This window comes from Sylvia atricapilla, chromosome 9 (genome assembly GCF_009819655.1).
Source record: "Sylvia atricapilla isolate bSylAtr1 chromosome 9, bSylAtr1.pri, whole genome shotgun sequence".
Taxonomy (NCBI): Eukaryota; Metazoa; Chordata; class Aves; order Passeriformes; family Sylviidae; genus Sylvia; species Sylvia atricapilla.
In genome coordinates this window covers 21338923-21361500 of record NC_089148.1, presented here as the reverse complement: position 1 = coordinate 21361500, position 22578 = coordinate 21338923, and the positions used below count along the sequence as shown (strand labels likewise).

At 36.0% G+C, this 22578-nt stretch overlaps 1 protein-coding gene across 1 annotated transcript; it reads right to left on the bottom strand.

Annotated features, from left to right (window-relative positions):
* Positions 1–226: 226 nt before the first annotated feature.
* Positions 227–22568, bottom strand: CCDC18 (coiled-coil domain containing 18). The gene is made up of 25 exons (XM_066325213.1): positions 22035–22568; positions 21759–21906; positions 21415–21565; positions 20690–20857; positions 19666–19775; positions 18758–18886; positions 17121–17217; positions 16276–16397; positions 15211–15520; positions 14924–15027; positions 14654–14814; positions 13920–14140; positions 13049–13159; positions 12302–12433; positions 11417–11551; positions 10761–10838; positions 9482–9598; positions 7978–8145; positions 7375–7517; positions 6753–6916; positions 5789–6002; positions 5159–5258; positions 4030–4146; positions 3445–3590; positions 227–652 (listed from the first exon to the last, which is right to left on the bottom strand). The coding sequence occupies exons 1-24, from the start codon at positions 22114–22116 to the stop codon at positions 3459–3461; spliced, it is 3414 nt and encodes a 1137-aa protein (XP_066181310.1). The 5' UTR covers positions 22117–22568; the 3' UTR covers positions 227–652; positions 3445–3458.
* Between the last annotated feature and the right edge of the window lie 10 nt (positions 22569–22578).

The following is a 22578-nucleotide window of genomic DNA, read 5'->3' as shown; positions in this document are numbered from 1 at the left end:
TAGTACTTTTGGAAACCTGAAAATAAATGTTTTAGAATACATAGTTATGATGTAAATTTAATCAATGGGATTTTTTGTATGGATTTTTATTTGATTAAAAATGTCAAAAGAAACAAACTCAACCTTTATGGCCCTGTCCCAGAACCCTGTGCATCTTAAAAACACTGCTTGGAGAAAAGCAAGCAGATTTTTCCAGCGTCTGTGATCAATTCAGTGTCCCAAAACATCCTACAAACAGATCAACTTTAATAAGATGTTGTGTCTGCAACACTGCATGCACACAAAAAAGGATAAAATATTCCCAAACAAAAATTGCTAATAAGATAGTACCATTGTGCTTTTAATTAGAAGTGAGATATTAAACAAGCACACAATTTAAAAACCTTGGAAAAAGATGACAGCTGCAATTATCCCTACAACTTAAAATACATTTTATTCTGAAGTATAAAAGATAAATTAATATGTTATTATATGAAGGCAATAATCTCAGTTGGAAAAACAAGAAGGTTGTCATCTGCTTCAGTACAAATAATTACATTCCTTATTTAGAAATACAACTTCAAAGTGTCCTCTGTGACTGCACAGTTATGGTGCCAGCAACAGCATTCCTGTCCAATGGGCAGCAGCAGTCATTTCTTCACAGTTCCTGCCCCTGAAACAAAAAATCTGATTACCATATCTAAATCAATTTGGACCAAGATGTTACTTTTCATTATTAAATTTTATCTTACAAATTCTAGAAAACTAACTGCCATCTCAAATGCTGATTTATGTTATTAATGCATTTTTGTTCCAGCAGATATGAAGGAAAACATTATGCAGAATATTTCTGAGAAGAAATCTTCATATGCAAATCCCTGTAAAAATTATGCAGTTTAAATGAGCACTGTCTTTTGAAATAACTCCTCTGCATGAAGCTGAAGGTTTAACATTGGATTGCATTGTTGTTCTTAAGTTGCTAACAGTTCAGGAAGTCTCTGTAAAAACCCCAACAACAGTATCAAGGATCAAGAGGGGAAAAGCCTATGATGTCCACCAAACCCGAGCAAGAAAAATACAACATGACTGTAAGCTGTATACAGAAATGAATGCAGCCAAACACAGCATGTTTGAGGTTAGGGGTTTTTTGGTTAGTTTCTAGGCTTTACTACTCCTACCCCTCCTTTAAAAAAAAAAAAAAAAAAAAAGTGTATATTCTGGATCTAATTATACAACAGTTCATTTATAGAAAAAAACAGAGTTTGGGTGTCTTTAGTATAGGATACGCAGCAGCCATGTTTACATTAGCTAGTGTTGGAGCACCACAAGAGACTCTATCAGCCTCTACTATTTCACATCATATTATACTGAGGTTCCTGTTAATTAGAAACTTAAATAGAGCTTATGTTGGCTCTCTGTTTATCTATCCATGCTTAGCTAGGTGCTTCTTCTTTATGAGGAATGCTGTACTGTACAGAAACACTTGGAAGTAACATAGAAGCAGCTTACAGCTAACAAATGAAAGATTGTTACAGTAATTCCTAATTTCTTTTATGCTATGCACGATTTTTCAAAAACATTGTAAAATCACTTTTTTGAAAAGTCAATCATTGTAAGCACTAATTTTTTCTTACTTACCATTTTAATACAATTTTACTTCTCATTTCAAAAGGAATTATGGTCACAAAATATTAGTTTGCTGTAAGTCCAATCTGCATTCTTTTTAAATAAAGAAAATTACTTCAATTTCCCAGAAAGATGAAAAAGCCATTTTTAATGTTCAGCAAGATATTTTCAGTTCCTTTATTTGGACTATTTACAATTTCTAAGGGTAGCTGAGTGCTGTATTGTTACAAAATCTTTACTGCAGATTGAAGCAGAATAAGAACAAAGAATGATTCAACTGAAAACTCTATGACCTGGTTATTTTATGAGTCCCAAAGGGACAGAGTGGACCAGAACACAAATTAACCCTCCTAGCAATTCCTTCCCTGAACTAATATATTTTTTGTAATAAGCAAGGAAGGCAATGTATTAAGAAAACAAAGAGTGAGACAGACTGTACCCCTGGGCAAGATATACACACTGCCTCTCCACCCCTTTGCCCTAGATAGATTAGGCAATTTATTTTTTATAACCAGGACAGAAAATTTCTGTGGAAGACTGGTCAATCAATCTGCATTGTGTTACTAATGGATAAAGCGTTTTCTTACATTATGTTAATATACTCAATTTTTAAACAAAGAAGGAACTATACAATATTCTAAGTTGAGCCAGAAGCCCTCTGCAAATGTATTTCATGTTTTACACAGAATGCTTCCAAAATCCAGGCAGTTTTAATCTACTTCACGGCAATGGAAATAAAATTTCATTTCCTTATCCCAAGTCTTGGAAGGAACACGACCAGAGTAGGTCTATTTTCAAAGCCTTTTTATATCATTCTTAGGCCTCTTCCTACCTGGTATTCCTTAGAAAAAACAAGATAATTTGTCTGGAAAGAAAGAGTCTAGTCAGCAATTGTACAGGGGTTAGCTAGGAAATTTTTCCTTTCAGAATCACCCCTTAGGAAAAGTTGGAAATTGTTAATTATATGTGTGAAAGGTAGCAGCAGTCACTTTCCTGTTCTTGAGGTTATTGATGAATAACCTAACAGAATTCAAGATGCAAGTGCTGACATTGCTTTAATTTGCAGTGAAACAAGCTTCATATTCAGCTGTGACACAGCTAAGCCCTCATGACCTGGAATACAGGCCAAACACCTTTGGTGTTTACACAGAAATGAGGCTCCTCTGATATCTCATCCTAGGGAAAACAAACACAAAAATGCAGCACAACCAAAGTGGCAGAGGCCATCTTGGCTTTGGTGTTTAGCTCTAGCTTGGAATCATCCTTGACTGAACTTATTTCTGCAAGAAAAGTCTTATCTCGGATCCCATTTGTACTTGTAGAAATGGATTCATGGACCAAAGCAAAGACTTGTATAATTCACAGTTAGCTGTCTTCTCGACTCCCTCCACACACTCCCATTCACTAGGCCAAAAAGTTCTCACTTCTCATTCCTCCAAGCATGCTAGAGCTCACTCAGTGGTCTTTGATGCAATAATTTCCACCGGATAGGCACCTAAGTGATAAGAAACTCTCATCATACAGCATATTGCCTTGTTTTGTTTCAAGGAAGACTGTATCATCCATAGCCAGAAAATCAGGTCCCTAAAGATAATTGGTAATCAGATTTCTCCACAGAAAGCCGACAATTAAGAGTGTGCCATTAAATTTGTAATTTTAAATAATTGAACTAGTTTCACTTTAGGAGATTAAGATTCAGCAAACACTAGGATATAAAATACAATGATTCTGGGGGAAGAATTGACACTTACACTAACGAGACAACATATAATTTCCTCTAGGCAGTACAGTAATGGCATTAAAATTTGATAATTTGCTGTCTATCCAGGTATGTTTTACCTTTCCAAGAGCTTCTATGCTATGCTGTTTTCTTTCATTATTCTTTTCTTCAACTGATTAATTTCCTGATCTCTCTGGATCAATTCAAACTCTTTTTTACGAAGCTCATCTTTAGAATGCTGGAGTTTCTTCTCTAAGCTCTCAATCTGAACAGAAAATGCAATTAAATCAGAACCAATATTTTACCAAAGTCAGAACAATTTTATTTTAAAAAAAACCCAAACACACACACACACACAAACCAAAGAAAACGCACAAATACTGTTAGCATTAACCCTGACTTTGGATTCCTCTGTCAATTTTTTTATTTTGTCTACATTTTCCTTTATTAAAAGAGCAGTTTTGGAGTGGTATCATATCAAGTGAAAAATAGGTTTTCGTTTTTGCACTGTTATAGCCTTGCAAAATTTATAGCTTTAATTGACAAACATCTATTTTTATTGGTACATTCCTTCGCTGTCACTACAATAAAAAAGTTTTTATCTTCTAGATTAAATCTGGCTAGCTGTTGTGTCAGGACCAGGCTTTCTCATAGAATTAGCTGCCTTTTGTTAGGGAAATTGTGGTTTTGATATGAAGAATTACCTGTTTATTGCATTCCTTAATTTCCAACTCTGACTTCTCTAAACTGCACTGTAATTGAATTATTTGTTGCTCCATTTCTCCCTTATGCTCACGAACTGTCATATCCAATTGTGTAATCTAGAGGTAAAAAAGGAAGACAAGGAAATATTTTAATTTGAACTAATATGCAGATTCTAAGAAACTATATTACAAATTATGAGAGCAAAGTGAATGAAATTAATCCTTTGTAACTTCAAGAGTATTCTCTTGAGTAGTCAATATAAAGCTACACGCTAGCTATTTCATTTACATAGTGGCCAAGTGTAGAAAGAAAAGGGGAAAATGGGGAAAATGTCCATGACTGAATATGTTAGGTCCTCACATACACACAATGCAAACCTAGTTCTCCTTTAAAAGAAATTTGTGTAGTTTATTATACTAATCCACCTTGTTAGGAAGTGCCAAATTTTGCCAAACCAAAAAAATTCAATTTGTCAAACGCTTTGATGATTTCCTGGGGCAGTTCACACGGTACTGTGGCAAAAATACATTGTAAGATCTGACCTCCTTACAGTGTCAGTTCTTTAAACAGATTTATTCAAATCCCCACTCCTTCTCTCTGAACCTCAAATATTCTTAAATACAAAGACTGGTAACTCCTTCAGGAAGAGGCTTATAATAAAGTGACAGAAGCAGAACTTTCCCACGATCGGAATCAAATCCTGAAGCCAGACCAAAAGACTAAAAATATTTCAATCGAGCTACAGAAATCTATTCATAACAAAGATACCATTTCATATTTAGAGGCTGCTTTAATATGAATCAAATATGCTCAAGTGCAAACAAGGAAAGGAATCTATCATCTCCGAGCACCCTTCAGCACAGATCTTTCCTTCCTTTTAGCAAGCATCAAGATGAGAACAGCTGTCCCATAACTTTATCACTCATGAAGAATCCTGGGACAGGTTATGGCAATAAGGCTTCTGATTTTCCTGCTACAGAAGGCTTCAGCAACATACAGCTGGTCTGAGGCTGGCACTGTGACTGTAGTAACCAGTACAGTTTAAGAAAATACATCAAAGTAAACAAACCTACCACGCTTTTTATAAGTTACCTATCATTATAACAGGAATATTAAAAATTATCTGACCTGAGCTACTCTTTGTTTCAGTTCCCAATTCCTTTCTTTCAGGGCTTGGTCCATATCAAGAAGTTCCTGCTTTTTGTCTTCAATTTCATCCTTGCAATACCTGAAATTCTCATACTTTTAAGTGTTTAATGCACATTTAGCTGCTTAGCTTCAAATATCCAGCTTGAAAATCATGAGATCTATTACCTACTTAAAGCATATTACCCTAAAAGTGAATTGATTGCAAGGAAACAAACCCAAATAGACTTATTCTTTTAATTATATTCCAGGTGGGGAATTCCTAATAACTTCATTATTCAAGTTATTTAATTTGTTATATCAGGATTCTTTAAAAAGAAAGCATCATTCATTTGTGATCAGAAAGACTATTCTTATTACTTCACAGCTTTAGGATTCAGAAAATAATTTCAGCAGATTTTAAAATAGAATTCCCCAGAAAGAATTCAGCACCACTTGTAGAACTTAAAAATGAGCCAAGGATCTCAAGTATCAAGTTATCTGATGGCCACAAACCACCTAAAATTTTTCAAGAGCTGCTAAGAACATTAAAAATCCCATCCAAACTACTTGCTGTTCTTAAGGAATAACCAACATAACTAAGTTTTCATGATGGAAAAGATACCAGCTCACCTGAGCTCAGTAGTCAGATCCCTGATAGCAATGTTCTTCTCCTCCAAAGAGGACTGTGCCTTCTGCAACGCATCTTGCAACTCCTGAAGCTGTGTTAAAGTGATTTTTAATTCTCCACAGGCATTCTGTAATGCAGATTCCAGTTCTGCTTTTTTCTGTAAGGCTTTCCTGTAGCAAGTCTCAGTTTGCAGCATCTTATCTTTGAAATCATTCACTATTTTACACACACACACCACAAAAGAGAATATTTAATCATCAGTACATCAGGATCTTCGTGCAACACCACTACCTACTAGCACTTGTGGTCATAATAAATTTTCAGTATCACTATTTTCAAGGACAATCTAGAAAAACAGTGACTACTCATAAAAAAGGTACCTAAGTATTTGCTAGTTTTATTCAGTTTATAATCAACAATTGACCTGAAACATAAGGATATATCTGGAAACATCTTGCCAAGGAGACAGTACAGACACAGTATAGTAACTGAACATGTAGTGCTAACAAAAAAGAAAGTAAAATTGTTAGTATTTCTCTAGCTTAAAACAATGGTACAATTAAACTAAATGGAAGAAGATGGGTTAGAAAGTTATTTCCACAGAGTTGTGGGGTTTTCTGTTTGTTTCAAAGAGCTGCATTTTTTGAATAACATATGCCTTTATTAAAGCTAAGTGTCTCATTTGACTACTACATTAAGAATGTGCATTACCAATTGACAGGGAAACTACTTAGACATTTCACCTGGGGTGAAGGTATATACCACAAAATTTGCAAAAGTATGTGAAAAATTTGTGATTTTTTTGGGTTGTGGGGATGTTGTTCATTTGGGTTTGCTTTTGTTTGGGTTTCAAAAGATTATCATCTTTTGATTCTCATGTACTTGATTATGAAAGGAGGGGAAGGAAAAATGTCTAATACACACTGAGCAATAGTTTAATGAAAGGAAACAAAATAGCCAAATTACCCTCATTTGCCTTTTTATTGAGCTCTGATCTTGCCTCTTCCAGAGCAGTATCCAACTGATTAATCTGCAGTGCTTTGTTTGCACCATCTTGTTTTAATTGCACTACTTCTTTTTCCATGCCAGTAAGTTCATTCTTGCACTGATCCATCTCCAATTTAATCTGTCTAATAGAAGGAAGAAGAACAAAATTCACAAAATGAACAAAATGAACCATGAAATAACACGAGCAACACGCTCTAAGAGAAGTGTTTGTGAATAAAATAGAAATAAAAGTCATATTAAGTAGGCTTTTCTTGTAATCAAAACTACATCCTTTAAGACTAGCAAGCTCCTGTAGAATGTACCATCTACAATTACAAGCAAGCTGATACGGGTATGATTTGAACTGCTTTATGAAGTGCTATTTAAGGCTAAATAGGTTGCCAGGAGATGCAGTAATTCCATTGGAAAACTGTTCCAGAAAATCATGCCTCTGCTAGCCAGAAGCTTCCCTTCTGATTTCCAGTTGATACTCACAGAGAGACTGAAGTGTAAGCACACAGCTGAACAGCATTTCAGACAGCAAGGGTTCTGATCCATATGCCAATGTGCAGAATACACCTCTCACTTGTACTAAACCTACCTGATTGTACAATTAAGCTCATCCACCTTCTGTCTGTTTAAATCTTCTTCCTGAGCAGCTAGGCACAGTTTCTCCTCCACCTTTCTCAACTCATCTTCTGCACATGCTTTCTGCTTCTGAAGCTCTTTTTCCAAATAGGATACCTATTTAAAATGTCATTTAAAGAGTACTTTCAAATTGCATACCAAAGAAATACATATTCTTGTCTTGCAACTCAGATAGGGAGAGTTTTTACACAACAGATTTCTTAACAGTATGTATGTAATTTAAAACTAAAACTGCACATTTGAAAGACAAATTGTTTCTATTTTACAAACAGTAAATATAACAAGATGCAACTTTCTGAATTTTAAAGCACCTCTCCTTAACTGCAGTCTAGGGCCTGATTTCCCAAGTACCTAGCCACCCTAATGCTAACTAGAATTTTCGATAGCTCAGAACCTGGATTAAGATAAAACAAGCCACTAAACTCTTTATTTTAGATCTAAATAATAATTATCAACTCAGTTATCAAAAAAAATTCAGATTTTACAGGTATTATGAAAACATATATAAGGCTTTTAATTTTCTTTATATATGTAGACACTTCTCACCATACTGTACCTGCTTTTCAAGTTTAATTTGATTGTCTTCCAGCTCCCCATTTCTAATAGTTTCTTGCTGTAACATTTGCTGCTGATGATGCAAAGTTTGTTGCAGGAGAATATTTTGTTCACTCATGTCCTGAATATTCTGACCTTTTATTTTTATTTCTTTCTGTAAATAATTAAGCTGAAAAGACATTTATTTTTCATTACAATAAAACATTTTTATTTGCAGTTGCGTCACCTATTCTCTCTTAATGAGCACACAATCACACTTGTGATTCAATAAAAATTTTGGGTCTGAATTTAGTTTAATTAGAGTTTCAACAGTACATAACAGACCTCATAATTCATCATTGAGTTACGCTCTATAAAGTAAGGAAAGTAGTAACCTCTCAGTCAGTCCCAGGTTTTGATTCTTGCTTGCTAAATATAACTTGTCAGTATTTTAAAAACATACATAGCAGATTTTTAGTTAGAACTACTTTTCCTTCTGCCAGTCATCTTTATTTCTCAGAAAGTCCTGGTTTTCCCCTTGAGATTCTGTTTTCAGGCCTCCCCTTTATTTCTTTTTGCCTATATGACAATAGTAATTCCAATTAAAAAAAAAAAAAAAGCAATTTTGAGCACCTAACTTTTTTATGTTGAATAGTTTGGTTTCTCAGTGTTGAATGCCAGATGGAACTGTTCTGAGGAGAAAAAAAAAAAAAAAAAAAAAAAAAAAAAAGGGAGGGGAGGGGCAGGGGAGAGTGTTCTTGAAAAAAAAAAAGAATCAACAAGAAATCACCAACTGCTCACTCCAAGGAAAAATACTGACTGGAACTTATTTATGAAAGCAGTGGTCACAATTATAAAGCCTCACTTGCTACACTTGATGTTTCACACAGCACCCCTCCCTTCCTATGCAGTATAAGAACAACAGTGTTTAGGGCTTAGGAAGCAGCAGAAAATACCAAAGGTTTGTGTGTGACACAGACCACACAGCTTCCATCAAGCTAATCCTGGACAGGGTCCAGCAATCTCCACTTGACTAAGCCTCTCTCAGCAGGCAGGCCTGACATGATCACCCTGCTAGATAACTAGTTCACCAACAAGTAAAAATTCATTCTAATATTTAAAGTTAACTCTTCCTTGCTTTTAAGTAATAGCGGAAAGTATGATAAAACTCAGGGTCTAGAGGTAAACTTTTTTTTATGCCCAGGACTTCTTCCTCATTAAGACAGTTGAAAAACAGTTCAATTTTGTGCACTTAAATTTATACTGCAATAGTGCTCTCAAAATTTTTTCCAAGATAATGCTTTGTTTCACATTATTCTGATTTTGCTAGTTCTTTCAACAATTCATTTATCTTAATGCTTCTTTTCCCTTAACCTACTCTCACAAAATGTATAATTTTTTCCCACCTTACTTCCCATTCAAAAGTACTGTTGCAAATTTTAGCTGTCATTTCACAAACTTTTAGCTTAAATCAATCATAACAAGTGTTCTCTGCAATACAGAAGAGTTGTAAAACAACCTGTTACCTCTTCAGACCTTTCTTTCAGCTGATTTTCAAACATCTCCTTGTTTTCTTGTGACTGACTCAAATACAATGCAACTTTTTCCTTACATACAGTTAGTGCTGACTCAAGTTGTCGTACCTGGGTGAATGCAATAAATTATTGAAAATTGCATGGCATGGTTTGTATTAACTGATCTAAAAATTGTATTAAAAGACAGCTTTGTGTAAAACATCAGAAAAGCTACACTTTATCATAAGAGTATTAAAACAGTCACGGCAGATTATAGTAAACTTTAAAACTGAAATAGTCTTCAAAAATTAAAATCATTTGTGAAATTCAAAATTATAATGCTTTAGACTGTGTTTATATCAGATGAGACTATCTGTTATGAAAAGATATGCCAGCATTTGTCGGTAGCTACAATTTAAAAGCAAACATAGGGTCAATACCCAGTCATTAATCCATCATGTTCTATTATACATGGAACTGCATAAATAAATTTGGAATTATCACCATAGGTGAGTTGACACACATTTTTCAAAAAACCCACTCAGATCTTAATACAATCCTTTTCAAAAAGTCAGCAAGCAGCATTATTTCCCTTTCTGCACTGAGACAGAGCCTGAGTTTCACCTAAAGGGAAAGGAAGAGCTTTGAGCAGTGTCTACACTGTCAATCTATTTTACACTTTTAACGTTCATTCAGGATTGAGTAATCTCTAACAAATACCTTATAAACTTGAACTGATAAAAAATATAACAAACAAACCCTCAGAAATCTTAAGACACAGTAATTAAGCTTTTCTTAACCATTTGGTTTCAATGCTAGGATTTCTCATCCATGGAAAATGTTTATCAGGCAAACACAAGGAAGAGCTAGAGATGGCTAAAAACATAATCAACATTATAGTATCACATGTATCTAAAATACATGACATATGGAGTCCAAAAAGATATATAAATTAGCTCTATGAGACCGTGTTGGACTTTTAAAAGAATACAATAAGCACAATTTTGCCCTATTTGTAACTACAGTAATTACATTAAGCAATTATGTATTGCATAATATCTTACTGTAGGTTTCATCATATTTCTTTTAATTAAAAAAAGAAAACAAAGCAAAATGAAGCAACAGATAAAAAAGAAATACTTCAGATAAATGACTTCTGGAATATTTACTTACAACAAATTTATATAAAACAGGTTTCTATAAAACAGTTTTTCTATAAAAGACAGAAAGAAATGCACTGTTACTGCAAACTTTAAAACCATTACTTGAACATTACAGAGAGCTTACTAACTTTGATTTTTTCTTCTGTTAACTGACTTTTCAGCATCTTCAATTCTTGGTCTTTCTTGACATTTTGATTTTCCATTTCCTGTTTTGACAGATATTATTATTCAAGAGAACCAAATATAAATATTATGTAACATTAATGTAATGTCATAAGCATTTTAATAAAAGCTCAGAATCAGGAAAAAAAGCAGATCAGTGTATCTAAATTGCTTGCACAATGTATTTCTGCACATGATACTCCAAAGTGATTTTTGTTGCTGAGAGATGTCTCTTCACATTCTGCAGCAGCAGGCATTATTAAAAGGAATAAAATACTATCATACTAGAATATTACTGGTTTTCCATAAAGTGCAAGATTGATGCAATCATTCTTTATCCAGATCTCTTTCCTCTCATTAGGGAAAGAAGCCCAAGGGGCAATCCAGAGGCATAAAGGGAATGCTAAGACAGAAAATACCTAAAGGTCATTAAAACTTGTACAATATATTGTAGCAGTAATTGGTGACTACAACAGATTCAGTCAATTACTCAAACAAGAATTAAGATGCAAAAACATAAACATCTTTCATTTCCCCCATTTTCCCATGTATTTATGGATATGCTTTTCGTTATTTTTAGTCACTTGTTTGATTTGCATTTAAAGTTAAGAGCCAACCTTACCTCTCTGTTTCCTATTAGCAGCCCATCCAATGATTCAATCTGATGCTGTTTATGTATAACCTCTTGTTGTAAAATAGATATTATTTTCTCTTGTTCAATGAATTGTTGATGTTTCTCCTCCAGCTCTTTCTGAAGCTGTCCATAAGTAAATAGTAATTTATTATTTTAATAAGAATTTGTTAATCTAAATATGTGATTCTGTTCTATTCACCCATCATTTTTATAATGAAAATTAAATACCTTACTGCCATCAGCAGTATTGCACAGTCTTAAAATTATCAAGAGATCCCCAGCACTTAATATCTTAAATCCAGAGGAGAATGAGGGCAGACAGTGTGTAATTGTCTGTCACCAGTCAAGACAGTAAGACATGCATAAAAAAGCTTTTACTAAAAGATGAGAAGCTTTAAAACAGCTAGAAATAACCACAGTTGTATTTCTAATCACATGGAGAAACACACTTCTTCTCTAGAGACTGAAAAACCCCCAACAGTTCTCCCTGAACACAGATGCTCATAAGGCTCAGATTGGCAGAGATTCAGCCAATGAGAATATTTTTAGAAGTTGTCATGCTTTAAACCCAGTAGAAACTAAAGCCATACATTTTTTCTGTGTGTTTGGAGCAAAGAACAAAAGTACATTTCCTAAGTCCTTATTTATTCATTTATTCCTTTATTATTCAGTTGAGCAGGATATGAATATTTCAGAGGGAAAGTTGTATAGCTGGTTAGATGGAAAATGTACTAAAATCAGGGAATGTAGGGAGAAGAAAGAGCTTTTAAACATAACTTTTTAAATGGATGTGTCTCAAAATCACAAGACTAATACAGGAAAAAGTTACTGGGTAGAACACTCATACATACTATCACACAATAAAGGTCTTACTAGGCCAATCTGTTTCTCCATCTCTTTGTGCTGCTCAAGGTGAAGCAACTTTTCATTTTCAAAAGCAGAAGTTTTTTTCTCGTGTTCTTTACTGATAGTTGTTTCCAGCTCATGAATGCGTCTGTCTTTTCCCTGGGAAGTTACAACAATAAAAGGACTTAATCAAAATGTTTGGCTGTGATATTAAAGTTTTATTTGATCATCTGGTTTCTAGATTTCATAAAGGAACAACAAACAAAATTCTGAAGTTACACGGAGCATGTGTCATCTCAAAGGATGTTGCACCTATACCACAGGTACACAGTGTCAGTAAATGGAGCCACTACAGAGACAAGATGTCTGCCAAGATGGATTATGGCACAGATAACTCCTGACAAAGACAAAAAGAAATTCTGTGTCCATATGGATAGATAGAATCTTTAAAATACCATTTTAAAGACTTTTTTATTTAAAAAGCTACATGTATTTCACTGAAACAAATGGCAATTCAACAGTACTTTCATTGCATATGTGACCACAAGGAAAACGTAACATGTTCATTAATGACTTACCACTTTCAAGGGCAGGGAAAAGAGGATGTTTTATTTCAAACAGGATTCCATTTTTAAAACCTGTGTTCCTAAAATGTACACCAATTACTTAAGCAAATCTGGAAGTCCACACATTTTGAATACAGGGAATTCTACTGTCAAGTTAAACTTTTAAGTCTTTTTAAATAAGAGTGGTTTCTCACTGAGAACATTTTACCATGAGTTTGTGTTCCAATTCAGCATTTCTTTCTGCAGCAGTGGAATAAGCAACAGTCTTTTCTTCTAGCTGTTTCTCAAGTGCAGAAAGCTGAGAAGATTTCTTTCTTATCTGAAATTAAATATGGCACAAAACAGCATGTAGACAAGTGTTTCAGTTTTATTTAAATATTTGTATGCGCTGTCTAATCACCAATTCCATTTTAGCTACTACAGTAGTATTTCTAATAAATTGTTTGATTTTGCTGAAATATTATATTTTATTGCTTACAGAGAAAAATTCAGGACCATTTACCTACCAATTATCCAATTAATTATCAGTGAAATAGCTTTGCATATTTATAACATTTACATTCATTATTAGGAAATAATGAACGTAAATGCTGAACTCTATAAATACATTAGCACCACAATGGAAACATTAGCAATTTAATTTATTCACCTTGACAAAAGCTGAAACTTAATTTTTTTCTTTTGTGACTCTCTGGTAATAATGTTCATCTCTGGCAACTACAGTAACATTAAATGAGGAAAAATACAACTGTTCCTTCAGCCTGTTTCCTCAGATTACCCATTAATTCAACCACACCAAAGCAACAAGACTGTGCATATTTTCCACATAACAAATCAAATTGTAGCAGAAAAGCCTACTAACACACCAGCTTTAAAAGAGTATTTCACACAACTAACAAATTAAGCCTGCTGAATCTTTCTGCTTGCTGAAAAGTTTAATTTGAGTTTTTCTCAAATTGATCAGATTTTAAAATTATTACGGCAGTTGCAGCTTTTTCATAACTATTGTCTTCACTACCTTTGATTACTGAACTGAAGGAAAAGTGGCATATTCTTTTCAGTGCTATTAAAAAACTTACTTCTCTCTCTAAGCTACTAGTTTTTGAAGCCTTCTTCAATAGGTCTTCCTGTATGATTTGAAATTGACTGGTTCTTTGAGCCATGCTGGTCCTCAAGGCAGAATTTTCATCATCTGCTTTTATCAGTTTAGTGCGTAGCTCCTCTATCTCTTTCTGGAATTTTTGCCTCACCTTTTCAAATTGTTTGCTTATAAGCTCCAACTGTTGACATTTTCTCCTCTCTCAAAGTAGAAAAAATAAATTTAGGATTAATTTATAAAAGAACATGCAAACCTATAATGTAACTGAAAGCAGTGACTCGTGAAAACAAACAAAAACCCCTACAAAACCCCAAGAAACAAACAGAGTAAAGACAGTATAACCATATAGATGCCCTGAGGTAATTTAATGGAGCAGTCCTAACAGTAATGATAGAAGCAATCAGAGAAACACTGACAGCAGGATACAGAGAAAAGAGTCAACAAAAATACAGAGACTTTAGCACAACCTGCATAACAAAAAAACCCCATGGTTCCATTTCAACACATCTCCTAGCTCAGCTATTGCTGAATGAGTAACTTAAGCAGCAAAAGAAAGAAATATAGTGCCTGGAAAACGTGACAGTTTCCAAGGTGGCAAAACATTCTCTATTCAACCAAAGCACATCTGCTGTAAAACCAACTTGAACCTTTGCAGAACATTTCTGTTCTCTGGATTAATGAGACAGAACTGCACAGCTATTTCAGCAAACTTACCTCCTGGATTTCTGATCAATTTGACAGGCTCTGTTTCCAGATCACATAACCTGCTGTTTTCTTGTCCTTCACTACCATTAGAAAGATGCTCAGTTCCAGTACAGACAGTTAAGTTTGCACCAGGCTTTTGAAGTTCTGCTTCTTTCATTGCCAGTTTAATGCTATTATAAAGGAAGAGACAGCTATTTAACATTCCTTCTACATGCTAGTTCTAATAGCACCTTATTATTTGCCTATTCTTGCCATAGTTCAGTAACCAGAAAGTTATACCTTAGGTCTGCAATCAAAGGTTTACTTGATTCACCACAAGATTCAGAGGTAGCTTCTTTTGTTGAGGATTTCAATAGCTGGTGTTTGAAATGGTGCCATTTAAACTAAAAGTGAACAGAAAGCAAAGGTCAATGAAAAATCAACCATTTATTGTTTCACAGCATTAATTCATGTGTTATACTGGCATATACATTTTAAGACACATATATCAGGATATTAAAAGTTTGGATAACTCAATCCTTAAAATTACTCAAAGCATAATACACTGTTAAGACTATATCAATTACCTCTTCAGATGTATTTAAAGACAACTGAGCAATAATAGTTTCTAGTATGCTGAGCTCTTCCCTTGAATCTTGTATTTCTTGACGACATAATTTCAAGTGGTTATGCTGCTGTGCAGTAAGTGCTCTCAGCTCTTCATTTTCACTTATTAGATCGTTTTTCTCCTCAAGCACTATTTCCTTTTCAGAAAGTTCACTCTCAAGCTTGATGATCTTCTGATCAGACTGACTCAGCATGGATATCATTTCAATGTTCTTTGCCTCTAGAGCTTTAATTTCTACTCTTGCACTGTGATTCTCTTCATTTAATTGTCTAAAAAGACATTTAAAAGGCATCCTCATTACTAGAAGCAGAGACTTACTAAGGAAGCTCAAGCTAATGTAAGGGTGTTCATACACTGCCCACTCTTGCCTAAAGAACAACAATTAAGACAGGAATGTGAGTGTGGACAAAGCATGGAAATTGAATAACCCCAAAATATCTGTGCCTCATAAAAATCAATTAATGATTTACCAAAAAACTTCTGAAAGAAAAGGGTCTTCAGCTTGAAATGAAATATACAAGAAACATAAAAGCTTGTAACAGTTGGAGTTGGGACAGAGAGCAGTCAAAACCCAGTTTGACTGTTTTGGTTGTGTGCTGCAGCCAGCATCACAACCTCCACTGAGGCCTGAGTGCAGCCTCCCCATCAGGTGCCCAGAGTACCCCTCATTCCAGCTGCAGGCAGGGAGCCACAGCTGGCAGTGCAAGGGAACCTCCAGGGCAGTGCTAACAGGAGCAGCCAGGGGCAGAGCACACGCACACAGCAAACCAGAGCAGCCCATGGCCCTCAGGGGCAGCCAACCACCCAGGGAACCAGTGCCCCAGAAGGCTTGGGGGGGCAGCTTCTTCCTGGGAATGAGGGTAGCATGTGGGATTAAAATGCTCAAAAATTAGTTACAGAAAATAAGTAGAAATGTATTGGTTTGAACTAATACGAATTGAGCAGAACATTCACAGTGACAACTGCAATATGCAATTTCTTGTAAAACAACTGCGTAGAGAAATTTTAAATGCCTTTGTGATACCTTAGTTGCTCTTCTAGGATGTCTAGATCCTTTCTGTAGCTGATACACTTTTCATTCAACTTCTCTTTTTCTTTTTCACAATTAATTAAACGTTCTCCCAAGACTTTTTCTTCAGCTTTAGCCTTAAAAAGCAATTTTTTTTCATTACTGTACAGCAATAAACTAAGCTTCTATGGTCAAGAGATTATTTTCAAAAGAATATTATGAACACTATGCTCTTTGTGGTCAGTCAGTAGATAAAACTGTTGCTCACTATTGTGAAGAGAAGGAAAGAGGCAAAGAAGTTTTCTTTTTCTGTCATATAGGAAAAAATTAACATAATATTTTAGGGCATATTTGTGGTTGGCAACCTTGTTCCACAGGGAAAGAAGAAGAAAAATCTCTGTAAGAGCTAACTGTATTTTCTCCTCCCACAAGGCAGGAACGATTAACAATTCTGATTGTTGGAACTTCAGGAGGTGACTTCTTTTTCATCTTAGGTCTTCTTCAGCACGTTTCACTGAACAGCTGATACACATGGAGGAAAAAGCTTTTAAAAGGATGTTGTATTTTTAAAATGTAAACTTCCCAGCTGGCAAGCAGGAGACATAAGAAATAGCAGCAGTATTAGGATACGCCAAAGATGCAGATTCCAAAGACACAAACTGTGCAAAGACAGTGTAAAATTATATAACTGAATTTGTCACCACAAAAAGTTGCTTACCCTGTCCCACCTCTTTTAGGACTTTGCCATCCACAAGTGGAAACGATTGACTCACTAATGAACCTGTTGCTATTAGCTGCCTGGCCTATTGCAAGAAACATCTTAACACAACTGCAAATACAAGTGAAGAAAAAACTCCCACCTTTTCTAATTTTTCAGTTATTTCTGCTTTATACTTTGTGAAAGCTCTTGTCAGCTCCTCCACATTCAACAAAGCTTCATTTCTTTGCTGTTGTGCTCTGCCAAGCAAAAGATGCAAACCAATTTTAAAACCCACAAACTGCAGATAGTTACATTACCTACATTAATGTAACTATCCTCTCCAGTTACTAAAAACAGCTACTATAGTAATTGCTCCAGGTACTTCCTTTCTTCTTCCAACTTTCCAAGCCCCGGATATCACATTCTGCTCCAAGAAACAACCCAGACTCTCCACTGCTTCCCTCTATCACTCCACGCCCTGCCCCTTCCCCTGTCATTACTGCTTAGGGAAGAAGTAACCTCAGCACAGCTCAGGGGTGCAGTCTGTTCAGCCAACGCAGGCACACAAGAATTGCTGCTGCTCAATAACATCTCTCCCTCCCACTAAGGGGGCTGGGGATGGGGCAGTGCCTCACCTAAGCACAGCCCACCCTCAGATCAATGCCTCCCAGCATGAGGAGCAGTGTCCATTTGGAGATGGCAAAAGTATTCAGAGAAGGGGATAAAAGCACTTCAGAACAACGAAATAGCATTAGTCTAAAGCACTTCAGTTCCCCTGGGTAAAGAACAGTAAGTTGTTGCAATTACTGATTAAAAGTAAACCATAACAATAGTTGATACTAACCATAACATCATACTTAACACCTGGCAGAAGCTCAACTTTTCTGAAGTACAAAAATATTTGCATTTACAGCTAATTCCAACCCCACATGCTCTCAACGAACGCCAATCATAAAGCAAAACATTTCTTCAACCACCACTGCAAGCCCCACAGTGTTTCAGGTTTTCTTGCCATAAGGTTAGAGTCAATTTCATGAGTAAAGGCACAAGTCAAACAGAGTTTGCATTTAAAAGGTTCAAGAAATGCTTTATCAAGCCATTAATTCAGGTAATTTTTTGCCCCAGGTAATGCAGTGACATTAATAGGGAATGTAGGGATCTTTTTATTTATTCCACTCACTTCTTGAAAATTACATTTTGCAGGTGATAGGAATGTTCATAGCAATTTCCAACAGTCAAATTCCCTAACCCTCCCAGTAGTGACAGGGCAACTAGGCTAAAGGAGGCAACAGGAAAGGGAAATAGGGATTGAGATGGCATTACGACACCTTTTCAACAGTATCATATAGACAGGTGAGATTAAGGATAACATTAAAATGTTCTCTTGATTATGTTGTTCTTTTGTCATTTTCCTCACACCAAGGAATACTACTGAATACCAGCTACTGAGAATACACAGCAGGTTCTAGCAAGACAAAGACAAAAATTAATTCAGGAAAAAAGATATTCTGCACATTGAGACTTTCCACTGCAGTACATCTATTCTGAAGGAAAAAAACCCAGCTGATAAACTGGGTACTAGTGTGTGCTACCAGCCTGCAACTACTATCTGATTTCAAGATTTTACACATACACATTTAAATACTCAGTACCTTCCCATTGAATTTCTCCTTTTTTTAAAAATAACATCCTTAAAACAGAAAAGTAATTTGATTTCACAAAGCAAACAACTGCCAAAGGAAATAAACACTTATGCTCTATTATTCTATGCTCCATTTATTAAAATTAATTCATTACCTCTTTCCTTGCTTGCTTTGTTCAATTAACTCAATTTTCAGATCTTTATAGCCCTTTTCATATCTTTGCAACATGTGTTCTCTTTCCATTGCTGTTTTCTGATTTTGATCTAGTCTATCTTCTGCATCTCTAGCAAATAAACAAATAATAATTAAAAAAAAATTTTTTGCAAATAAAATAGATTTCTGTTATTCTTTAGCACACACAATGTTCCAGAAGTGATAAACAAACATGCTATAATTCAAAACTAAGTTAAGAACACCCATAGTCTCCAGACTCCCCAGGAGTATGTCTGCAGTCTGGAGTGGTGTCTAAGACTTATCAATAGGCACCAGGGGTCACAACTGCCAAGGACCCAGAGAGCTGACTTAGCGTCATGAGCTCTTATCATAGAAATCATATGTTCTCTGCCAAGAGTTGTGACTGGGAAAGAACACTAAAATATAAAGTTAACGTAAGTATTTTTACTTTCTTTTTATGTCTTCCTGACACCTCTGAACAGCATTTACATCAGCTTTATTTGGCCATTTGCCTTGATTAGTGCATTCATGAAGAAAGAATCATTTATGTTACAAAGAACATGGTCATGTTCAGAAATACGTATGCTTGTTACAAGAGAATATGTGGTCATGTAGCAAACAGTCACCAAATCCAGTTGTAAGGGCACATTCCTATTCAGCCCACATTACAAATAGGTTTCTTTTGCCAGTGTTTATTATTTTTTTCTGTTTCTTGAAGTACATTCAGGGCAAATTAACCACTTCCTTCCTCCTATAAACAGCTCTGAAATTAAAATTTCAGACCCCAGATTACATAACCCGCACAGTACCAGAAATTATTCATCCCTAAAAAGAGATTGGACTAGCAGGAAGACAACAATAAAATATTGATTTCAAAGTACACATTACTTCAGAATTTTATCTTGAGCTGAAACTTCTGCTTCCAAATTTACAATCTGTTCTTTCAACTTCGGAATGCTGAATAAATGTGTAGCTAAAGCGGCCTCAAGATATGAAATCTGAAATACAAACATATTTGAGATTTCATTAATATCTGCATATAAGATTAACATGCATTAACATTTGCAGGTGAGAAACAACAGAACAATCTGCTTACTGAATGGCAGTGCTCTCAACCCTACTGTAAATTATGTTTGTTCATCTACACCACTTTAATTCCATTGTTCCTTCCAGCTGCAGTGTGATATCCTGTCTAGCAAAACGATTTCTTTATAGGCTGATATTGTCTCTCTCCAGAAGATTCTGTCCAACTATTCCTCCTTTCAGTGCCAGGCAGTCAAACATTTCGTTTATCTATTTATTTGTTCTGTTTTGGAGATAACATTTCTCAAAAAAAACCCCACTAAGCATACCTATGTTTTGTTAATATTATATATAAACCAAATAAAACATAGTCCTGAAACAAAACTGTACAGACAAGTGTACACTAAATCAGTAATGATTTATTAGTTACAATATTCCCTTCTAACTCACCTTCACTTTTTTCAAATTAGTAATATTAATCCAACCTGAGAGATGAACTATTTTCATTTCCTAGACAAATTACTACTGTGCCATTGTTATTCCTATTAATGTCTCAGACACGTGAATGTACAGTACTAAATGCATTACTGAACTATTTTCTTTCATGGTGTATTTTTCATTCTATGTCTTACTGTCTTTAGACTAAACTTTGGAACATAAGTAGATGGAATTCTTAATTAATATAGTTGTTTTTGCCCATGGAGAAACAGATTACAAACTATTCTGTCCAAGATTAATATTGATTATTTAATATATACTAAATATTAAACTTATACAGATTAAGACAAAACCCAACACATTCTGCTTGGAATTCTAAGCTCAAAAATCATGGTCACTCGGTGTCTTGGGATTTGTGTTTCTCTTTGATGAATACACTAAAAATACATACTTCTGTTTTTGACTGCATCAATTCAAAGTTCATTGTTTCCACTCTGTTCTTTAGGTAGTGGTTCTGAGAAGTCAAAGATGCATTTTGCTGATGAAGGGCATCCAACTTCTCCTGAAGATGTTCATCTTCTTCCACAGTTTTATCCAAAGTTGTGGATACTGAGCAAGACTAGACATAAAAATACATTTGTTTACACATATATATACTTACGTAAAAATACGTCATAGAATCAAAAACAGTTTGGGTTGAAAGGGGAACTTTGAAAGTCATTTACTGCAACCACCTTGCAATGAGCAAGGACAACCTGAAGTAGACCAACTTGCTCAGATCCCTCAGCAGCCTGACCTTGCATGTTCCCCTGGATGGGGGATCTACCAGGGCTCCAGGCAGCCTGTTCCCGTGTTGCACCACCCTCACGAGTAAAACACTAGTTACATCTTGTTACATCTAATCCAAATCATTTGAAAATCGTTACCCCTGTCCTATCGCAACAGGACCTGCTAAAAACTTCATCTTTCTTACAAGCCTCAAGCACTGAAAGGCAGGAGCGGAAACTTGGCGGAAGAAATGTACTCAAGTGAAACCACGTTTAATAGTGCCCACTTGATATCATTGTCAGATGCTACAGTGTATCTACTCCAAGCCCAGCAGCCAAAAATGCTCCAAAACACAGCAAGACTAGAAAGACGCAGTAATAAAAAGAAGCAACAAAGAGAAATATTTACTTTGGATTTTCTTGGGAAATCCTGGCGAGATGTTCTACCAGAATTATTCTTACAGCTGCAAAAGCCTTGACAGTTGTACTTGGGCTGTGCGAAGTCCTCCAGAGGCACGTCTATCACCTCATCGAAGCAGTGGCTGTAACGTCCACTAGTACTAGTGTGAGGAGGGAGAGCAAAGAGTCACTACTCCTTTTATTTATTAGGTTGCTCATAAAGGCTATTCAGACGAAAAGCACAAAAGGAGCTAATTACAGTAATCCATCACACAGAATACAAGAGTCACACAATACAATCCATCACACACAATACAAGGGACAGGAGGGTCTCATTCCCACACACGCTCATACCTGGAAAGCTCTTTCTCTACAGTTTGTAGGTTTTTTTCAGTTCTCCTCAGCTGAATCTGCAATGACTGTACATTTGCCAGCAGGTCGTCGTCAGCACCACTTTTAGAGCAACTCCACATACTACATTCCATTGGGAACATGCATAAGGCTAAAGCAGTATTTAATATTAAAACACTGTTAAATAGGCATGAAAACTGTTTGCAAAAATTTTTTTAATAAAAGGAAAGAAGAAAAAATACTATAAAGAAAAAACTGAATTTCGAAATGTAGACGTACATTTCACACACTGCTCCTTCCTGTGTTCACTAGATAAAAATAACAAGTTGTTTCTTTTGTGAGGACTTCTGTATGCATTCATGAAGTACAAAAAGCTTCATGACTTGCCTTATATGAAAACTGGAAAAACCTGCTGCACATTATTTGTCAAAAATCTCTCACACGGCGTCTATCAGAGATCGGGCAGTCCTGTGCACCCGGCAGGGAGACCGAGAAGCGAACGGTGCACACGCGATTGCGCAAAACTTGCCTCGCTGCCCGTGACCAGCGCAACGAGAGACGAGAGCGAACCGGCCCCGGGCGGACGGGCAGCCTCAGAGCCGGGGCGGATAGCGCCGCGGGGAGAGCCAGGGGCCCGAGCTGGCGGAGGTCTGCGGCACGGGGCGCTGGCGGCGGCGGTCCCTCGGCTCCGAGTGGGTTGGGATTGGGGTTGGGATTGGGATTGGGGTTGGGATTGGGGTTGGTGCCGGTGCCGGTGCCGCTCCGTCCCCGCCGCTCCCGCCGCGCTCGAACCGCGCGGGGCCCTCACGGCGCAGGCGCGGCG

What these genes read in the sequence shown, in the direction of transcription:
- CCDC18 (XM_066325213.1), bottom strand. Translation starts at nt 22,116, where the DNA reads ATGAATGCATACAGAAGTCCTCACAAAAGAAACAACTTGTTATTTTTA. An exon ending in AAATTAAACTTGAAAAGCAG is followed by an intron (nt 7,518 to 7,977) that starts GTACAGTATGGT and finishes CATTTTAAATAG; the next exon opens with GTATCCTATTTGGAAAAAGA. An exon ending in GATCTGACTACTGAGCTCAG is followed by an intron (nt 5,259 to 5,788) that starts GTGAGCTGGTAT and finishes TGAGAATTTCAG; the next exon opens with GTATTGCAAGGATGAAATTG.